Here is a 19,125-nt window from a genome sequence, read left to right as displayed (position 1 = left end):
ACCCCGCCTCCGCCCTGTCAGCCCCGCCCTCTCAGGCTGCCTCGAGCGGTGCCTGATTGCCCTTGTGGCCTGGCCACTTTAGTCCTGGTGGAGCGTCCGGAGTATCTAGGATCTGGGGTCGGGGGCTGCGTGTCCTCCGGGGCCTGACCATGTCTGGCTGCCTTGCTCCTGAGGGAGACTGCTGCTCTCGGCCATGTGGCGCGCAGGTAGTGGCACAGGTAGAGGCGGGTGCTACTGCAGGTGCCTTGGAAGCGGGAGGCAGGGCGGGGGTGGCGGGTCGGGCAGCCGAGTGGGGCTTCGGAAGGGCGCGCGGTCGGGGGCTTCTGCACCTGGGATGCCTGGTCGCTCCCGTCCCCCCCTCCTCCCCCCCCCCCCCCCGCCTTCCTGACGTTCTTGCTGAGGGATCCACAGCGCTGCAGGCTCCAAACTGTGAACGGGGACGAGTAAGGGAATGTGGGAAGTATTTGGCCCATTTATGTGGGTGCCGAGGAAGAAATAGCCCGTCACCCCGAGTTAGAAGTGGAGTTAACACTGAACCGCCGGTTCTTATTTTTTACCTGTTCTTTGCCTGCACTGTTTTAGATTGGTTAAGGCATGATCCTAAGAACGATTTTTTTCCTTGATCGGAAATCAAAGGGAAATGCACCCTTAGGCTGTCCTAAGTGTTCCACAACCGCGGTATTAACTTTACACTTTACTATTGTTACACCTCTCCCCATTCTGTCCCTCAGTTCAGGCATCGGGGACTTCCTCACCTTCCTGCCAGAAAACGTACAGTTCTGCCAGAAAATAAACCCACGTTCTCCTTTGATACTGGGAAACCAGTCGGTTCTTCTGACTAGTGTTCAGGATCGGTTCTTCTGACTAGTGTTCAGGATCTCCTGGCCACTCACCTACCAAAATCAGTTCTTTCCCTATCTCTTCTATAGATCTGTTTGTTCCTTTCTGGCAGATGGTTCTCAGAGTCAGCTTGGCTTTCAAACCCCTACATGATCTGCCCCCATCCCAACATTTTTCCACCTCTCTCTATACTTAATCTTTCTGCTCTGTCAAACACTGTCATTCCTGGACCTTCACACTTTCTTCACACACAAAACTGTGTGTGCTAACATTAATTCCTCACACACTTGATTTTTTCACATCCTTTCCATCTTTGGTTAAATCCATCTGTGCAGAGGAAACTCTCAACCTTCTTGAACAACATTGATTCCTGCTATTTTTCTCCAAGTCTCTTGTTTCCTTCTTGTGACTTATTACAACTTATTTTTTAATTTTCTATTTTTAAAAACTATTTCCTACAGTTAAACTACAAACATTTATTCTATCCCACCTTCTCTAAGGATGAGGAATCCAGGAGCAGCTCAGCTCAAGTTCTGGCTCAGGATCTTGTCAAGAGATGCCTACCAGGCTGTTGCCTAGGGCTACATTCACCTCCAAGTTTGATTGCAGATGGAGAATATTCATCAGAGCTCACTCGTGTGAACTCCAAAGGCCTGAGTTCCTCACTAAATGGCCTTCTGCATAAGCTGATTGTTCTCAGGACAGAAGGCGAGAGAGATCCACATTATGTCAATTCTGCTGTAGTTTTTGATCCATACATACCAACAGTGGTACAAGGGGAAAGGACCATACCTAAGAATATCAGGCAGTGGGGATCATTGGGAGCCATCTTGTAGGTTGACTACTACAACTACATTAACTGAAATTGAGAGACTTATCTAAAAGACTAGTGAAAGAAAATACTTGAAAAGTTCAACTAGAGGCAAAAGGGTTCAACAGGGGTGGTAATGATGCTTTAGATGGTTTGAGAAACAATTCAGTAATCAAAAGTAGTACCATTAGTGCTCATGGAAGGAACCAGTAAGCTGGAGTAGAAGAAAATATAGACAAGGAGATCAAATAGGAAGAGGATTGCCTTTATACTCCCAAATGTCAGTCCCTGTGAGAATTTTCACTGTTTCTTTTTTCAGATTAAAAAATGAGGACAATGAAACATGTATATCATAGAATTAACTGCATTCAAATTGAAAGCCTTTTATTCTGACATTATTCTTCCTACTCATTTTATGTTTAAAAACCTTTTGCCAAAGGTGATGGTGGACAGTTAAATAGAATTGTCATAACCTAGCAGTTTTATGCCATTTCCTAAAATTGAAAAGAAAGAGAGCAATCACTGGTGTTGAATTTCACAAGTCTGTGAATCACAAATCCAGATTATTAATATGAGGAAAATGATCCCAGATAGTACCATTGAAATGCCTTATAGCATACAGCCAGTAGGGGGCAGAGCTGAAACCAGGCTCCATGTCTTGAACTGCTTAGTCGGTGCTTGACAGAATTTTTTAGTGTGATACTGGAAAGGAGCTAGAAGGCTTTTGAATAAAAATGACATTGTGAAGATTACCAATGGAAACAGCCGGGAGAATGAAATGATGGTACAGAAAGAAACAGACCAAGCACAGAGAGAAAATCAGCGCCAGCCCCTTGCTGAGGCCAGCCAGGAAAAACTGAAAGTCTGAAAGGAGGGCAATGGATGGCACAAGACATGATTCACAGCTCTGTGAATTGTAGAGCACTGACTGCTATGCACATGACTGGTACTGATATCAGTGCAAGTTGTGTCCAGTTGGAGCCTATTTATTGTTACCTGAGGATATTGTCTAATTTTGCTCTACTTGCAAATTCAGGATTCTTGCTGACTTTTGTATGACTGACCAGTTCTAACATATTTTTAGTTTCCTCATTGATTTCATTTAAATATCTTTGATACTTCGTGTGTTTGTGTGCTAATAAACATATACTCCACCACTAACCTACATACTCAGCCTGACATTTTTACTTTATGTTTGTTTGAAGAGTCTCCTGAGAAAACCTTTACTTTGATTTGTGTAGTATTTTCTTCATTTAAAAGAAACATTAGACCAGCTAGAATTAGACCAGTTGTTAGTGTTAGTTGTGAGTAGGTATATTGGTGACAGTGAAGCCTGAGGTTCCTTAAAATAACTAGATTGAAAAAAATAGAAGAATATTAAAAAAACTATTTAGACATTCATATTGTTATTAAAGATTCTTAAATCCATTTATCACTAGAACCTATAGCTACAAATATTTGATTATAATCAATCTTTCCATATGTATTTCAAATTATCCTAAGTGAAAACCAAATGTAACAATAACAGAAAAGTAACAGTGATGCTCAAGGAAGAATTAGATACCAAGAAAACCTTTCCTTCTCTTCAACTCTTGTTAAAATATGCATTCTGACATTTACGTTCTTACTCTGAACAATTTAAGTGACTTTAATTATAATTTTACTTGTGGGTATGAATGACTGACTAAAAACGTATGAACAACAGCTGCCTTAACATAGCTATTCCTCTAGCCTGAAGCTGGCTAATTGCTCTGATAGCTCAGTACTGGAAAAGACACAAGGAGAAGAGAGACCTATAATAACAGACCATTTTCTATAATGTTTGCAATTCACTGCGTATTCACTAAGGATGGGAAAATTACAGGAGTTCTCCTATTAGCTGTACTTTAATCCATAATTAAAGTATCATTTGTGTTTCTAAAAAAGGGGGAAATAAATTATATGGGACAGGCATAATTTTGGCTAGATTTCTTAAGGGAAGATCAGATACATACATGTTTGAGTATTAATTTTAAGTAATGAGAACATTTTCTTTAATTCAGCAGTGTTTAATTTTGTTGTGCTGGGACATTATGTCTATTGTACATCATTTTGCTCCTTACGGCATTCTCGTTTTATAGATGAGTAAACAGATCCAAAGTCATCTGAGCAATGAATAGTGTCATATGAATTGGACTTTAAGTCTGCTAGGCCCTACACCTGTGTTGATGAAATCTTTTTTAAAAAAGAAGCTTCCTAAATTTCCATATTCCAAATTTTATCTTTTATAATACAATACTAGTTTTCATAATAATTGAAAATATATAGAACATTAGCAACAAATTGAGGAAATAACACAATTTTAAGTATCCAGTCAAGTAACCAAGAATTCAGTCCCCAAAATAATGATCCTTCTCTGGGTTCAAAGATATTTCTCCCCCTTAACCCAGGCCAACTGATAAAGACCTGCTCCCATGTTGTCCTTTTCTATAAAGTGAGTCTTCCTTGGCAACCTTTTCCCAGGAGTGTAGCCATTGGGGTTTGTAGCTGAAAGATGTCCTCATTTTAATCAAATCATAGATGTTATCTTGTATTTCTAATGGCTTCCATAGCTGTCAAAACTGTAGCTTGAGGTCCCCAGAATGCTGAAAACATGTTCAGGAAAATCCTGGCTTTGGAGCTTCTATTCTCCCAAGGGAGTATCATCCCCTTTTCTTTATGGCCTTGTGAAACCCTGCTTTCTCACCAGTTCTACCATTTATTTTTAAATAATTGGAAAAAAATAACAGTTGTCATATTTACTTATATTTAGTAACGAGGGTTGTATATCATGCTACCAGAAATGGAATTTATTGTATTTCTACTTGATTGGTTTTGTTTTCATTTAGTTACACTGTATTTTTAATCTAGACTTCATAAGACAGTGGCTGTATTATTTTCTAAAGATGTAATTGTTGGAGTTACATATATACATGAAGTTTGAAGCTTGTCCTGCCTTTATGTATATGCTCCCAAAACATGTATCATTGTATAAATGGATTCACCAAGTGTTGTGATTGTTCCTGCATGCTTGATTTTATTTTCCATTATTTCCTAATGTAACCTAGTAAGAGAAAACAAAAAAAAAAATCACATTGGATAAGAGAGCAGGTCTTATTTCTTTTTTTTTCCTGGTATCAGAGTGTGAACTCAAACTCATACATGTTCTGTTGGCATTCTACCCAGTTTTTATTGGTTATTTTGGAAATGGAATTTCATGTATTTTTCTGCCTGAGATGGCTTTGAATTTTAATCTTCCAAATCTCATCTTCCTGAATAGCTAGGATTACAGACATGAGCCACTAGTGCCCAGGTAACACAAGGGTTTTTGTTGTTGTTGTTTGTTTCTTTTGTTTTTAAATTTGAAGCTAGGTGTCATGACACACACACACACACACACACACACACACACACACACACACACACACACACACACACACACACACACACACACACACACACACACACACACACACACACACACACACACCTCTGTAATCCAGTATTCAGGAGGCTAAGGCTGGAGAATCTGGATTTATTCCATGCATACCCTGCCTTTATAACATGTTTTGATAACAGTTACTTTCTGGACATGCTAAAGTGTGTTTTTTGCCGCAGTAGATTCTGTTTTCTTTGGGCTATTTTAGACAATACCTTGTAATGCATACTGAGCCCACCTTTACTTAGAGCCTATTCCATAGTGTTGGACTCTACTGCCCTACACCAAATAATCCCAGGTTGCCATTAATGTAGTAAATACATTTGTTTGTTTGGGAAGGAGGGTTAGTGGTACTGAGGATTAAAACCAGTGTGTCCTGCCTGCTGTGGCTGGAGCTACATCCCACCCCTTTTGTTTACATTTTCTTTTTGTGATAAGATGTCACTAATTCTTGCCCTAGCAGACCCCATATATCTGGGATTACACGCATGTACCAGCACATCTAGCTAGTAAATCCTCTTTTCAAACATTAAAATAAACTTTTTGTAATCATTTTTCCCTAGCTGTACCTTCTCATAGCCATTTAGAAGTGCCAACTGGGAATAATTACTTGATGAACTCTCTGTTAAAAAATCATTATCTTCTCTTTCAGGACAAGGAACATCCGAGATACCTGATCCCAGAACTTTGCAAACAGTTTTACCATTTGGGCTGGGTCACAGGGACTGGAGGAGGAATTAGCTTGAAGCATGGGTAAGTTTTTGACTAATTTTATCCCTGATAATTCCCCTTTGTAAGCAGACAACAGAGAGCCCATCTTGTGGTTCAGAATGCCAAAGAATAGCTGATACTACTAGCTGTGATACTGACGGCATCTCATTTCTAAATGGTCAAATGGGTTGAGTGTGGTGGCTCACACCTGTAATCCTAGCTACTCAGTAAGCAGAAATTGTATAAAAAGTTAGAGACCCCATCTAACAAACAAGCACCTATAATCCTAATCTAGGGAAGTCATATGTAGACACTTACAAATACGCCTAAAAATATCCAAAAAAATAACAAGCAAGTGTAGGGGCATGGCTCAAGTGGTAGTAAGCATGAAGCCCTGAGTTCAAACACCATATCATCAAGAAGAGAAAGGATATTTGCAGAATTAAACAGAAACATTATCCTGATGTTATTTACAATAGTAAACACCTAAGGTATTAAACAGAAACATTATCCTGATGTTATTTACAATAGTAAACACCTAAGGTATTGAGAACTGCAATTTCTAATCAGAGTAATTTGGTCCTTTACCTTTGGAATACCAAAGTTAGATTATATTCTAAATATGTTCATATGTCTGGAATTATAAAAGATCCTCTTTAGGTAGATAAGATTGTTTCAGTGTGTCAGTTACATATTTTGAAATCATTTTAAAAATTAAAATAATAATAGATTATTAACTATTAAAAATTCTAAAAGTTACTTCACTGAGTTCAAAAAATAGTCCCAAAATAGCTTTAAGAAAGCAATTCTAAACCTATTCCAAGCAAGTTTTTTTTTTTTTTTTTTTTTTTTTTTTTTTTTTTTTTTTTTTGGTTTTTTGGTGCCAGTCCTGGGGCTTGAAATCAGGGCCTAGGCACTGTCTTTGAGCTGTTTTTTCACTCAAGGCTAATGTTCTACCACTTTGAGCCACAGCTCTACTTCCAGCATTTGTTGTTGTTGTTTTGCCAGTCCTGGGGCTTGTACTCAGGGCCTGAGCACTGTCCCTGGCTTCTTTTTGCTCAAGGCTAGCACTCTACCACTTGAGCCACAGTGCTGTTTCCGGCTTTTTCTACATATGTGGTGCTGAGGAATTGAACCCAGGGCTTCATGTATACAAAGCAAGCACTCTACCACTGGGCCATATTCCCAGCCCCACTTCCAGCATTTTTTTTTTTTTGCCAGTCCTGAGGCTTGAACTCAGGGCCTGAGCACTGTGGTCCTGGCTTCTTTTTGCTCAAGGCTAGCACTCTACCACTTGAGCCACAGTGCCATTTCCGGCTTTTTCTATAAATGTGGTGCTGAGGAATCGAACCCAGGGCTTCATATATACAGAGCAAGCACTCTACCACTAGGCCATATTCCCAGCCCCACTTCCAGCATTTTTTTTTTTGCCAGTCCTAGGGCTTGAACTCAGGGCCTGAGCACTGCCCCTGGCTTCTTTTTGCTCAAGGCTAGCACTCTGCCAACTTGAGCCACAGTGCCACTTCTGGCCATTTTCTATATATGTGGTGCTGGGGAATTGAACCCGGGGCTTCATGCATATGGGGCAAGCACTCTTGCCACTAGGCCATACTCCCAGCCCCACTTCTAGCATTTTTGGTAGCTAATTAGAGATAAGTGACTTTCCTGCCTGGGCTGTCTTTGAACTATGATTCTCAAATCTCAGCCTCCTGAGTAGCTAGGATATAGGTATGAGAACATAGCACCTCCTGGCCATTATTCCTTAGAAGACAAAATATGGCACTAGACTTAACTTCATTAGATTTAGTCAGGGTCTTTCCTCCAAAAAGAGGAAGAATAGATACTTTGCTGACAAAAGTTAAATAGACTCATCAGCTCAAGGATTTCTAAAACAAAGTGAGAAAGATTGCTTTATTTCTTTATCCTAGATCACTTTCATTAACAAATTTGGATTCTTAATATATTTGCATACTAATAAGGATGCATTTATTAATGCCCCCCCCCCCAGGCTGGATTGCATTAGAAAAATGGATCTAAAAATAAAACAAAACATTTTCAACCAAAGGAATTTGTTGCCAAGATGTTGCCAAGATGATGCCATGGTAATTTCATCTGCTTCAGATTACCAAATGACTCATGAAATATTAATTGAACAGTGGGAAATAACAAGAAAGCCCTTAGCCAACAATGGGCACAGTTGTGGGTGGAAGAGTCCCAATGAGATCATGTTGCAGTTAGTCGATCTGTATGTCCGTCTGTGCCAGGTGCTCCTCTACTGATTCAGCCTTGTGCAAGCTTTTGTGTTGGTCTATTCAAAATAAACCCTATATTAACAATGATTTACTTTTGTTATACATAACTCTTTTAGAAGTTGAATTGACTTCCCTGTTGTGTTATTGCATAACTAATTATATCCTAAATGTTGCCTTTAGTTAACTACTCTTTTAGTTTTATGTGTATTTCTATGAACAAAGTAGAGCTCCTCACCAAAATGAACTAAAAATAATCATTTCTAACTGACTCTCTAGAGCACCAAAAAATAAAAATAGAGCAGAACTCAGGCCTAAACTCCTAGCTACTCAGGAGGCTGAGATCTAAGAATCATGGTTTAAAGCCATCCCAGGTAGACAAATCTTGAGGCTCCTTCTCTAAGCCCTAGTACTAGCACCAAAATACAAGAGGGCAGCAGAGGAGTTTGTGTGCTTTGTGCAGAATTTTAAAAAAAATTTTTTTTTTGCCAGTCCTGGGCCTTGGACTCAGGGCCTGAGCACTGTCCCTGGCTTCTTTTTGCTCAAGGCTAGCACTCTGCCGCTTGAGCCACAGCACCGCTTCTGGCCGTTTTCTGTATATGTGGTGCTGGGGAATCGAACCTAGGGCCTTGTGTATCCGAGGCAGGCACTCTTGCCACTAGGCCATATCCCCAGCCCCTAAAAAAAAATTTTTTTTTTTGGCCAGTCCTGGGCCTTGGACTCAGGGCCTGAGCACTGTCCCTGGCTTCTTCCCGCTCAAGGCTAGCACTCTGCCACTTGAGCCACAGCGCCGCTTCTGGCCGTTTTTCTGTATATGTGGTGCTGGGGAATCGAACCTAGGGCCTCGTGTATCCGAGGCAGGCACTCTTGCCACTAGGCTATATCCCCAGCCCCCTAAAAAAATTTTTTTAACAAAAGTGTATAAAGGACCGCTCCTTCTAGCAGGGCACTGTGATTGTGTGTGGCACCATAAACCACTTACTGGCACATCTTTTAAATGCAATGGGTTTTATACCATTGCAGTCAATTTACAAGAAAGTTACATCATGTGTAACCCTTTTCTTTGCATAGTCTTAATGGGTCAGGAGCTCCCCCTAGAGGCGCTACATGGGAAGAGCCATAGTTTTAGGGCAGTGTGATTGAACTCTCAAAATCTGGACTTAACTGAATAAAGTAGATGTTTTGTAATAAAATATTGTGAACCCACAAAACTGATTTTATCAAGAATATCATGTTGCTAGTGATGATTTGACTTTTCTCTTTGGACAAATAAACTTGGGGTCAAGTGTCAAAGTTTATGCTTCCCAAATAATGAAGACAACAGCTCTTTGGGAATATTAGAATAGCTGACTGATTCCAGCTTACACTCTTACTCTTTGTTACCGAGATATATATAAAAGACAGCTTAAGACCTAAAACTGAGTTAAACCAAGAGGAAATGAGATACCCAGAAAATAATACTAATCACAGTTATTCCAGGCTACTCAGTCACTATGGTGTTTAGATCCGATTCCTTCCACTCAAATTTAGTATAACCTACTTTCACATGTAATGTTGATGGGTGTCAAAGACACTGATCCTGTTGTATTTGATTAAGATTACAGTTAATAATTCCATGCCACTGAAGCTTAATAATATATAAATGACTTTTTTAAAACACCAGAGAGCAATCAAAAATAGTCCCATGTAAACACAAAGTATGAACTTGAGTTTTTCTTCCTGCCTACCATAGAGTGAAAGAACAGGGAGTAGAGAGAAGTCACTTCTAGCACTTAATACCTTGAAATTCAAAGTGTTTTTATTTGTGGCATACAATACTAAACAGGTATTTCCCCTTAGTCTTGGGCATGTTTCCCTCTGAAAATCAAAGCTCTGTCATATTTATGTTTTATCCAACCATCTCTTTCTTTGTACCTGTTAATGAGCTTTTTTTTTTTTTTTGGCCAGTCCTGGGCCTTGGACTCAGGGCCTGAGCACTGTCCCTGGCTTCTTCCCGCTCAAGGCTAGCACTCTGCCACTTGAGCCACAGCGCCGCTTCTGGCCGTTTTCTGTATATGTGGTGCTGGGGAATTGAACCTAGGGCCTCGTGTATCCGAGGCAGGCACTCTTGCCACTAGGCTATATCTCCAGCCCCTGTTAATGAGCTTTTGTCAAAAACTTATTTAGCTAATCTCACTCACCCAAAGTTGATTGAAGTCTATCTTTGAGCCTGTTTTACAAAGGCAGTAATAAAAATTTTTTAAAAAGACAGTATGACAAATCAATTGAACAAGTAGAACAAGTCCCCTTGGTTTTCCTGCTTTGTAGATGGATTTTTACTTATCAGCACTTTAGTTGGTTGTTCCTAGAACTGTACAATTTCTCCCTAGGCGAAAGCCTTACATTGAGTCTAGACTATCTTCCCTATTAGATCACTGGTGTTTGGCAATTGTACAAGATGATTCTTTCCCATGTCTACGGGTTCCCGAGGAATGTTCCTTGATTGTCCTGTGCAGCAGAGAGCACACCTAGGCGAGCTAATCAAGTGTGTACTTTCTGTGCATTGAATTTCAATCATATTATCAGGCATTGATTTTTCTACACTTGAATTTACTAACAGACTTCTACTTCACTAAGTCTACAAGTTTATTAGTAGGCTAACTTTGACAACTAAATGCAAGCAAGCCATCCTCATTTTTACTGAGAAGCATTGATATTTGTTCAGCATCCCTATATCTGTGCCTTAGTGGTAGAAGTTAGGGTACTAGGTGCCGGCATTTCCTTGGTTTGTATTTATGTGGCAGATTATCAGTATACTAGGCAGCAATAGAAACTGGTCAGAAAGCCAAAGAACCTTTTTTGAGGATATATAGAATTTACAAAAGTTTTGAAGTTAATTTGCAGGTCTGCAGATTAAGTTTGGAAATACCATTGTAGAGTTTAGCAGCTTTCTTATTACTGTATCCTACAACAAAGATCTACACATGCAACTTTTTTTCTTAAGACAATGTGGACTTGAACTCATGATTCTTTTGCCCTGGCATCCCCCAAACTGGGATTATATATGGGAGCTACCATGCCAGACTTACATTTTTAACATTTTGCCTCTGTTTTAGCTTTATTACCAAGCATTTTCCAAGATACAATTACTTTGCAAATAGAAAACAGTCCTAAAGTTTCAGTGTTAATGTTGTAATTTAATAAACTTGTCCAGTAGAGGGCTCTGAACTTCATAGTATATAACAACAGTCTTTCATGTAATAAAAGTGAACCTGATGCTTTGCATGAGCATATTCCCCAGTTGGATTTTAGAATAACCATATTTCACATGTTGTTTGATAAAGTCTGCTTGTTCAGGTCTTAAGATGCTGAAAAAAAAGACAATATATTCAGTACATTTTTATTTCCACTAAGTAGCTACAACCCTAATAATCATTGATTTGGTACCATGAAAAGAAGTATATATGAAAATGTGAAAGAAAAAAGCAACAGTTTGCTGTGCTGCCAACATTACAAAACTATTCAGATAATTTGGTATTTTTTTCTGTTTAGGCTAAACAATTAACCAGCTAGCTGTTTGTATGACTTGATTTATAAAGAGCATTGATGATTAGACTGCAAGGATACTGCTTTTTGCAAAAGCAGAAAATTCATTAAATAAATACCAATGTTTATATTTTGTGTTACCAGCAATGAAATCTACATTGCTCCTTCCGGAGTGCAAAAGGAACGAATTCAGGTATAGTAAAGGGATCCTTTTCTGTTTGACTATTGTTTTGTAAACTGGAGTTACTTCTAAAAGACTGTTAGTCCTGAAGGGTGGTTATATTGTGATCATTTAAGCAATCAACAAACATTTGTCAAGTAATTATTAAATATTTGTGGATTGATTACTGAGTTGTTGTTTTTTAACTATGTAAATCTCTTATATGCAACCAGTGTATGTTTTTGACATCTCATTCAGCCTGTAGAGGGCAAAAGAGAGTAGTGAAATCTTAAATTATAACAGAAATCAGTATAATTTTTGCAGCCTAGTCACATTGTCTTATTCAGATTGGGTTAAGTAGATGATGGTCTCGGGTGGCTCAATTTAATTCATATTATATTGTAGCAAAGTTATTCCAATTAAAAGTGATTATTATTTCAAAATTCTGAAGTATCATTGTATGTTAATGCTCAATTATTACACTACATATTACATATACTGAATTGCATACATAGAGGCAACAGGGACATTTCTAATTGATATTAGAACGTGTCTTGTGTTCTTTCTCTCCTTCTGCAAATAGCCAGAAGACATGTTCGTGTGTGATATAAACGAACAGGACCTAAGTGGACCTCCAGCATCTAAGAAGCTTAAAAAAAGCCAGTGTACCCCTCTTTTCATGAATGCTTACACAATGAGAGGTATGCAGAAAATGTGTTTGACAAAGAGTATTGAGAAGACCCCCCTAAATAATAATAATTATTATTTTAGTTAACATTTTTTTTTTTTTTTTTTTGGCCAGTCCTGGGCCTTGGACTCAGGGCCTGAGCACTGTCCCTGGCTTCTTCCCGCTCAAGGCTAGCACTCTGCCTCTTGAGCCACAGCGCCGCTTCTGGCCGTTTTCTGTATATGTGGTGCTGGGGAATCGAACCTAAGGCCTCGTGTATCCGAGGCAGGCACTCTTGCCACTAGGCTATATCCCCAGCCCTAGTTAACATTTTTTGAACACCTACTAAGAACAGGTCCTTTTAATATTTTCACATATTCACATTTCAACATCCATGATCATTTTACTTGGCTTTTCAACCCCTGCCCCCTGCCCCCAGTCACCTTGTGTTTGTATAGGTGTATTGTCTTTCAAAAGCATGACATGTCTTCACTATATTCTTTCTCCAGGAGCAAGTGCAGTGATTCATACCCACTCTAAAGCTGCTGTCATGGCCACCCTTCTCTTCCCAGGACGAGAATTTAAAATTACACATCAAGAGATGATTAAAGGAATACAGAAATGTACCTCAGGAGGATATTATAGGTATTTTTCTTTAAAAAAATTTTTTTGGTAAATAGGATAACTCATCTATCTATCTATCTATTTATTTATTTATTTATTTATTTATCCACCCTTGGGGCTTGAACTCAAGGCCTGAGCACTGTCCCTGGCTTCCTTTTGCTCAAGGCTAGCACTCTACCACTTGAGCCATAGTACCACTTCCGTCTTTTTCTGTTTCTGTGGTGCTGAGGAAATGAACCCAGGACTTCATGCATGGTAGGCAAGCACTCTACCACTAAGCCACATTCCCAGCCCCGACTCATCTTTTTTCTGCATGTAATGAGATGCTGTAGAATCTAGGTTAAATAATATCCCACTCAATATTATACTTCTTCTAGATCTCTTTGTCAGCAACACAAGTCCTCCTCCACCCTTCCCCAGCCTAGGAAATTAATAGCTTCATGAATAATGAAATGTTTGGTAAAGGAAAGTGAAAAAAAAATCTTGGCTATGATGATTGTACAGATGGAAAAATTATATCCCTATCTTGAGGCAGTCAGAGAGCAGGATCTCTTCTTCACATCACCTTCAGGAGACTTGATCCGAAATTGCTTTTAAGATTTCTTGTTGATTTAGTTTAGTATTTCTAGAATATTTTCATAATTATAAAAGTTTAGTATTCATTTGAATTAAGGAGAACTTGGTGTTTTGTTTTTTTGTTTTTCAGTGTGGAAAGGAGTATGGATGCTAAGTATAGAACAGTGACCCTCTAGATACATTTAAATAAATCTTACATCCAACAAAAATGTAGCTATTATTCACAAATTGAGATGCTTAGTGTCATGAGAAAACATATTCCAATGCTGAGTTACAAGCTAAGCCTTGTCTTTGAGCTCAGTAGCATTCTTCTGAGCCTTCACCCTTGGTAATTTCCTAAAGGTTCTTGATTCTCCCTGGCCTTGTTTAGAGGAAGAGGATGCCAATTGTACTAAAGTATTCTTACAGCGATCTCTTATTGTTACTACATGTAAGAGAAAATACGTGTTTAAACTGGTGTGCTGGGAAATTAATTTCACTTCATATTTATTATGTGCCTAAAGCATTCTTCAGCACTGTGAGAACACCTATGTACAAAAGCTAAGTATTTTAACTATAAAAAGTATACACACCAAAGCAAGTATAGCCCCATATTGCCATTTCCATATCTAGGTCTTGAAGGAAGAGTTCCATTGGGTGCTGTGAGTTTCAGATACATTTGGTTGCTGTGGAGAAGATATAAACACAGACCAGAGGCATGTGGGGAGAGTGAGGTAGAATCAGAGCATAATAGAGTGCCTTTTATGGATTAAAGAATGGCATCAATGGGCATTCTTTGTTATGCATAATAAAACATTTGTGTGTGTGTGTGTGTGTGTGTGTGCATGTGCACATGTGCCAGTGCTGGGACTTGAACTCAGGGCCAGGGCACTGTCCCTTAGCTCTTACATTCAAGGTTGGAGCTCTGCCACTTGAGCCACTGCCGGGCTTTGCTCTACCCCCCATCCACGTGTGGGGCGTCCTGGGCTTCTCTGCCTCTTCCATGTGTGGTCCTCTCTTGCTCTCTCATGTCCCCTGGCCAGTAAGGATTTATCGCGGGAATGGAGACCACGGGTGACGCGTAGTCGCGAGACCCCCATGCCCACCAAGGAAGACACGGGCGCGTGGGTGTCCCGGAGAAAGCCTCAGGGGTGGTCTGGTTTATTCAAGGGAGGGGCTAACAGTTTATACCCCCAGAGGTGCGCGCAGGAGAGGGGCTACTGGATCTTAACGATTGGCTAAAGGACTGTCCATCTGGTGATGTCATGGAACTTCCTCTATGGGCGGAGACCACAGCCCCCCAAGGACTGGGTCTCCGCCATTACACACGTGGCCGAGCCAAGAGGCTGGGGCGGCTTTGCTTCTCTTCCAGTTGAAGCCGGAAGGTGGGGGGACGGGCTAGCTGGGCCGTCCCCTCTTAAAGGCAGAGCTGTCCCCAACAAGCCACCTATATACTTTTGGCTTTTTTACTAGTTAATTGGAAATAAAAATTTCACCGACTTCCCTGCCCAGGCTGGCTTTGAACTGTGATCCTCTGATCTTAGCCTCCTGAGTAGTAAGAATTATAGGCACAAGCCATCAGATCTCGTGGCTAATATATATTTATTATAGCCCAGTTAATATATATCATTTGAAATGTTTTAGAATCTTGAAGAATAAACACCCTGGGAGGGAGGAATGTTAGGGACAGAACCCAGGACCTTGCACATACTAGGCAAGCACTCTGCCACCAAGCACCAAGCTTTGTTTTAAGGTAAACCTTTACAATCTTATTTTTGCCTCATTAGTAGTAAGTAGTAATAGTAGGATCACTATCATAGCTCAGGAGATAATAATATTGTATCTGTATCTAGGGAGAATCCCAAAAGTCTAATCAAAAGAAGAGTCAACAAAAACTGGGAAATGTAAGGAAGGATTGAGTTTTAATATTCTTGATTCTATTGCATTTGAAGTCTACCTTTAAAAAAAGAAAAGAACAGAGCTGTCAGTGTAGCACAATGGTAGGAGGTTGTCTTAACTTTTCATGGAGCCCTGTGTTCCATCTTCAGCACACAGGAAAAACAAAATAAAACCCCCAACCCCTTATTTCCTTAACAGGGTGTCTACATGTATCCATGTAATTGTCCTCCCTGTTGGAAGCAATGTGTCTGCCTGTGGCAGAGTGAAAAAAACATTGCTAGAACACTGGGGGCCACCTGCCTCTGTTTCTTATTTAGCCTGTTGGCTTAAATCCTGTCTAGGAAATAGGGAATTGCCTTGAATTAGCTGTCAGATGTTGATTTACTGTGAAACTATTTTACACCTGGAAATATTTCTAACTGCTCAGTGTACGCCAGAGGAAAGGGTAACATTGTAATAACTGCTTGCCAGTTTTACCAACTCATCCCTTCCATGTTTAAGAATATTTTGTAATTACTTGTATTTCACCTAAAATGAAATAATGGCAACTCCACAGTGACAATATGATGGTTATCTAAGTGATTATTCACATGGAAATAACTTAGTCTTTACCTTCCTGAATTGTAGTAAGTCCTACAAACACTTTAGGTGGAACTCTTACTAGGTTTACTCACTACAGAGGTGTTGAAAGGTGGATGTGATACTAATAATTTAAGAGAAAATCATGTAAAAAGGATAATTTGGCTATTTTTATTGGTTATAAGTAACCAACAAGAATAGACTTAGAATGTACTCATTACCTGACATATAAAACTGTAACCCCTCTGTACATCACCTTTATAATAGAAATTTTAAATATATTTTTCGAAAAGAATAGACTTAATTGTACTATTAGCTAAGATGTTATATTGAATATTTTTACATTATGATCTCATCCCATGTGTTTATTGAGTACAAAGTGGAAATAACAAGCTCTAATGTTCCAGATGTGAGAATATCCTGAATATGTTGTCATTCCCTTAGTAGTTCCTATTCTGTCCACAGCCACATTGATAGTTACTGATTTTTCTGTTTAAGACACTTTGAAGAGCTGCAGAGATGAGATATAATAGTTGTATATTGATGGGAAATTCCTTCTTAATATATAGTTCCATTTTTAATCTGTCTATACTTCTGATTCTAAGATGTATCATTTCCCATCTCCTGTTAAAAAGGTTATGATTGTCTGTGCTTCAAGGAAGTACTTGTATGATCTTGATGATTTCTTTGTTAGGGTTTGATACACTCTACAAATTTCTGCCATTTAGAAATGCCTGCCAAATTCCCAAGATATCTTTTGATACAGATGTTTATGCAAGATACCCAGAAAGACATGCAATATCTTGTTCATAATTTGGAATGGTTTTCTAGAGAGAAAGAGAGTATCTGAATGGTGACTTGAAAAATTACAAATTATGTATGTGAATAGCTTTGTTTTGGTGGGGAATGAAATGCTTGTTTGTCTTTCAGGTATGATGATATGTTAGTGGTACCCATTATTGAGAACACTCCTGAGGAAAAAGACCTTAAAGAACGGATGGCTCAAGCAATGAATGAGTACCCAGACTCCTGTGCAGTACTCGTCAGGCGCCATGGAGTATATGTGTGGGGGGAAACATGGGAGAAGGCCAAAACCATGTAAGTATAAGGACAAGAGCATTTGGACAAGTCAGTCACCACACTCAGAATGTGAAAATATGCAAAATATGTTTTGTGATTTAAAAGGAAGTATGATTTTTTGCATTTTATTGATAAATTTGGTTTACATTTAAGTAGTTTTATTATTTCTTGATTTTTACTGTGCATTGATTGATGGGATCAACTCTTATTTGGAGGAACTCTGATAGAAGAGGAAAAAATACACCATCTTAAGTAATGTGAATTTTATTTCCAAAAATGCACATAGTAAAGATAATTTTTCCAATAGTTTAATTAAGTATATGATTTACTTGTATACTATTTACAACTGTTAATTTGTTAATTACTGTATTGACACTGGGGCTTGAACTCAGGGCCTTGGAGTTTCGCTCAAGGCTAGCGCTCTATCACTTGAGCCACAGCTCCGTTTCCAGCTTTTTGCAGGCTAATTGGCAATGAGTCCTGCATACTTTTCTGCCTAGGCTGGCTTCAAAACATAATCCTCAGATCTCAGCTTTCTGATTGGCTGGGATTCTAGATGTGAACCAATGGCAGCTGGCTGTATTTTCTGAGCTGTATGTAAGGGGTTTTCTCAGTTGCAGGTGAATCTTTTGGATGTTCTAAAATCATTAGGAGTAAAACTAAGTAGAAAAACATACTGGCAATAGAAACAAGGCAGAGTTAACTAGCTAGAGGGAGGGGTGGTTGGTTAGAATTGAAAATTCTATTTCAGTGAACACCTTCTGTTCCTTTTTGCTTTTTCTTTCACAGGTGTGAGTGTTATGACTATTTGTTTGATATTGCCATATCAATGATGAGAGTAGGACTCAATCCTACACAGCTACCAGCTGGAGAGAATGGAATTGTGTAAGCCAAGTGGAAGTTTATCTATAGAGATAAATCTCAACTTAATTATTACTTAAGTGAAACTTGTCTATTTTTTAAATGAAGTTTTTAGTGATGCTATTAATTTGTCACTAAATACTACAAATGGTCACCATCTCTTCTGACATTGAGAATTAGCTTTATTCTTGTAATTTTAAGCAATAAGGCAATGGAATAAAGGTTTTTCTTTTACTCAGGTTATATTTATTTTTGTTTTTATTTTGGTAACAGCAAAACATTTGTTTTAAATTTTTATTTGTATATTTTCAGAGAATTTGTCTTAATCCTTAATGCTGCTAATGACAACCAGTTTTGTTGGGAAATTTCCAGTTCATTGTGGAGTAAATGCTTTTTCTTTTTTTCTTTTTTTTTTTTTTTAATTGCGCTCACTCAGCTTGCTTGCTCATCTGGTGCTCTTTCTCATTAACCATGCCTCCAGCCCTGATGTTTGTTGGTTATTTTAAAGGTGGAGTCTTGTAAATTTTTCTGCCCTGGCTAGCTTCTAACCTTGATTCCCCAGATCTCAGCCTCCTAAATAGGTAGACTTAAGGTGTGGCCCACTCTTGGTACGTGAAATTTATGTGAACTATTAAGATTAAAATGGATTATTATATTGGATGTTAAACAGTTTTTTGTTTGTTTGTTTGTTTGGTTTTTTTTTTGGCCAGTCCTGGGCCTTGGACTCAGGGCCTGAGCACTGTCCCTGGCTTCTTCCCGCTCAAGGCTAGCACTCTGCCACTTGAGCCACAGCGCCGCTTCTGGCTGTTTTCTGTATATGTGGTGCTGGGGACTCGAACCTAGGGCCTCGTGTATCCGAGGCAGGCACTCTTGCCACTAGGCTATATCCCCAGCCCAATGTTAAACAGTTTTATGGATTTCTCTATAAGCTGTAGTGTTATTCTATGTAGGCTGAACAGCTAAAAAATCCAAAGTTCTGTGAGAACAAGCACACACAATGTACAGAGAATGATTCTCCCACCTAACCTATATAGCAGTATAGTCAAATTCAGATTCACTAAAAGTGCTGTGTGAAATTGTCCTCTGAATTGCACATAACTGAACTTT

The 19,125-nt window shown here is 39.0% G+C and overlaps 1 protein-coding gene across 4 annotated transcripts; it reads left to right on the top strand.

The window, feature by feature from the left end:
* Positions 1-44: 44 nt before the first annotated feature.
* On the top strand, positions 45-18,261 carry LOC125362666 (APAF1 interacting protein). Of its 4 annotated transcripts, none has more exons than XM_048361490.1 (7): positions 45-224; positions 5,761-5,861; positions 11,738-11,786; positions 12,337-12,454; positions 12,930-13,065; positions 17,008-17,175; positions 17,947-18,261. In XM_048361490.1, the coding sequence occupies exons 1-7, from the start codon at positions 150-152 to the stop codon at positions 18,044-18,046; spliced, it is 747 nt and encodes a 248-aa protein (XP_048217447.1). In that variant the 5' UTR covers positions 45-149; the 3' UTR covers positions 18,047-18,261. The 4 variants fall into 4 exon arrangements, with proteins under 4 accessions (XP_048217447.1, XP_048217449.1, XP_048217450.1 ...); XM_048361492.1 differs by having other exon boundaries at positions 46-218; XM_048361493.1 differs by having other exon boundaries at positions 47-206.
* Positions 18,262-19,125: the final 864 nt, after the last annotated feature.

The sequence above is a fragment of the Perognathus longimembris genome, chromosome 13 (assembly GCF_023159225.1).
Source record: "Perognathus longimembris pacificus isolate PPM17 chromosome 13, ASM2315922v1, whole genome shotgun sequence".
In the NCBI taxonomy this organism is placed as follows: domain Eukaryota; kingdom Metazoa; phylum Chordata; class Mammalia; order Rodentia; family Heteromyidae; genus Perognathus; species Perognathus longimembris.
The sequence above is the reverse complement of the archived record's forward strand: the minus strand, read 5'-3'. Positions and strand labels throughout refer to the sequence as shown.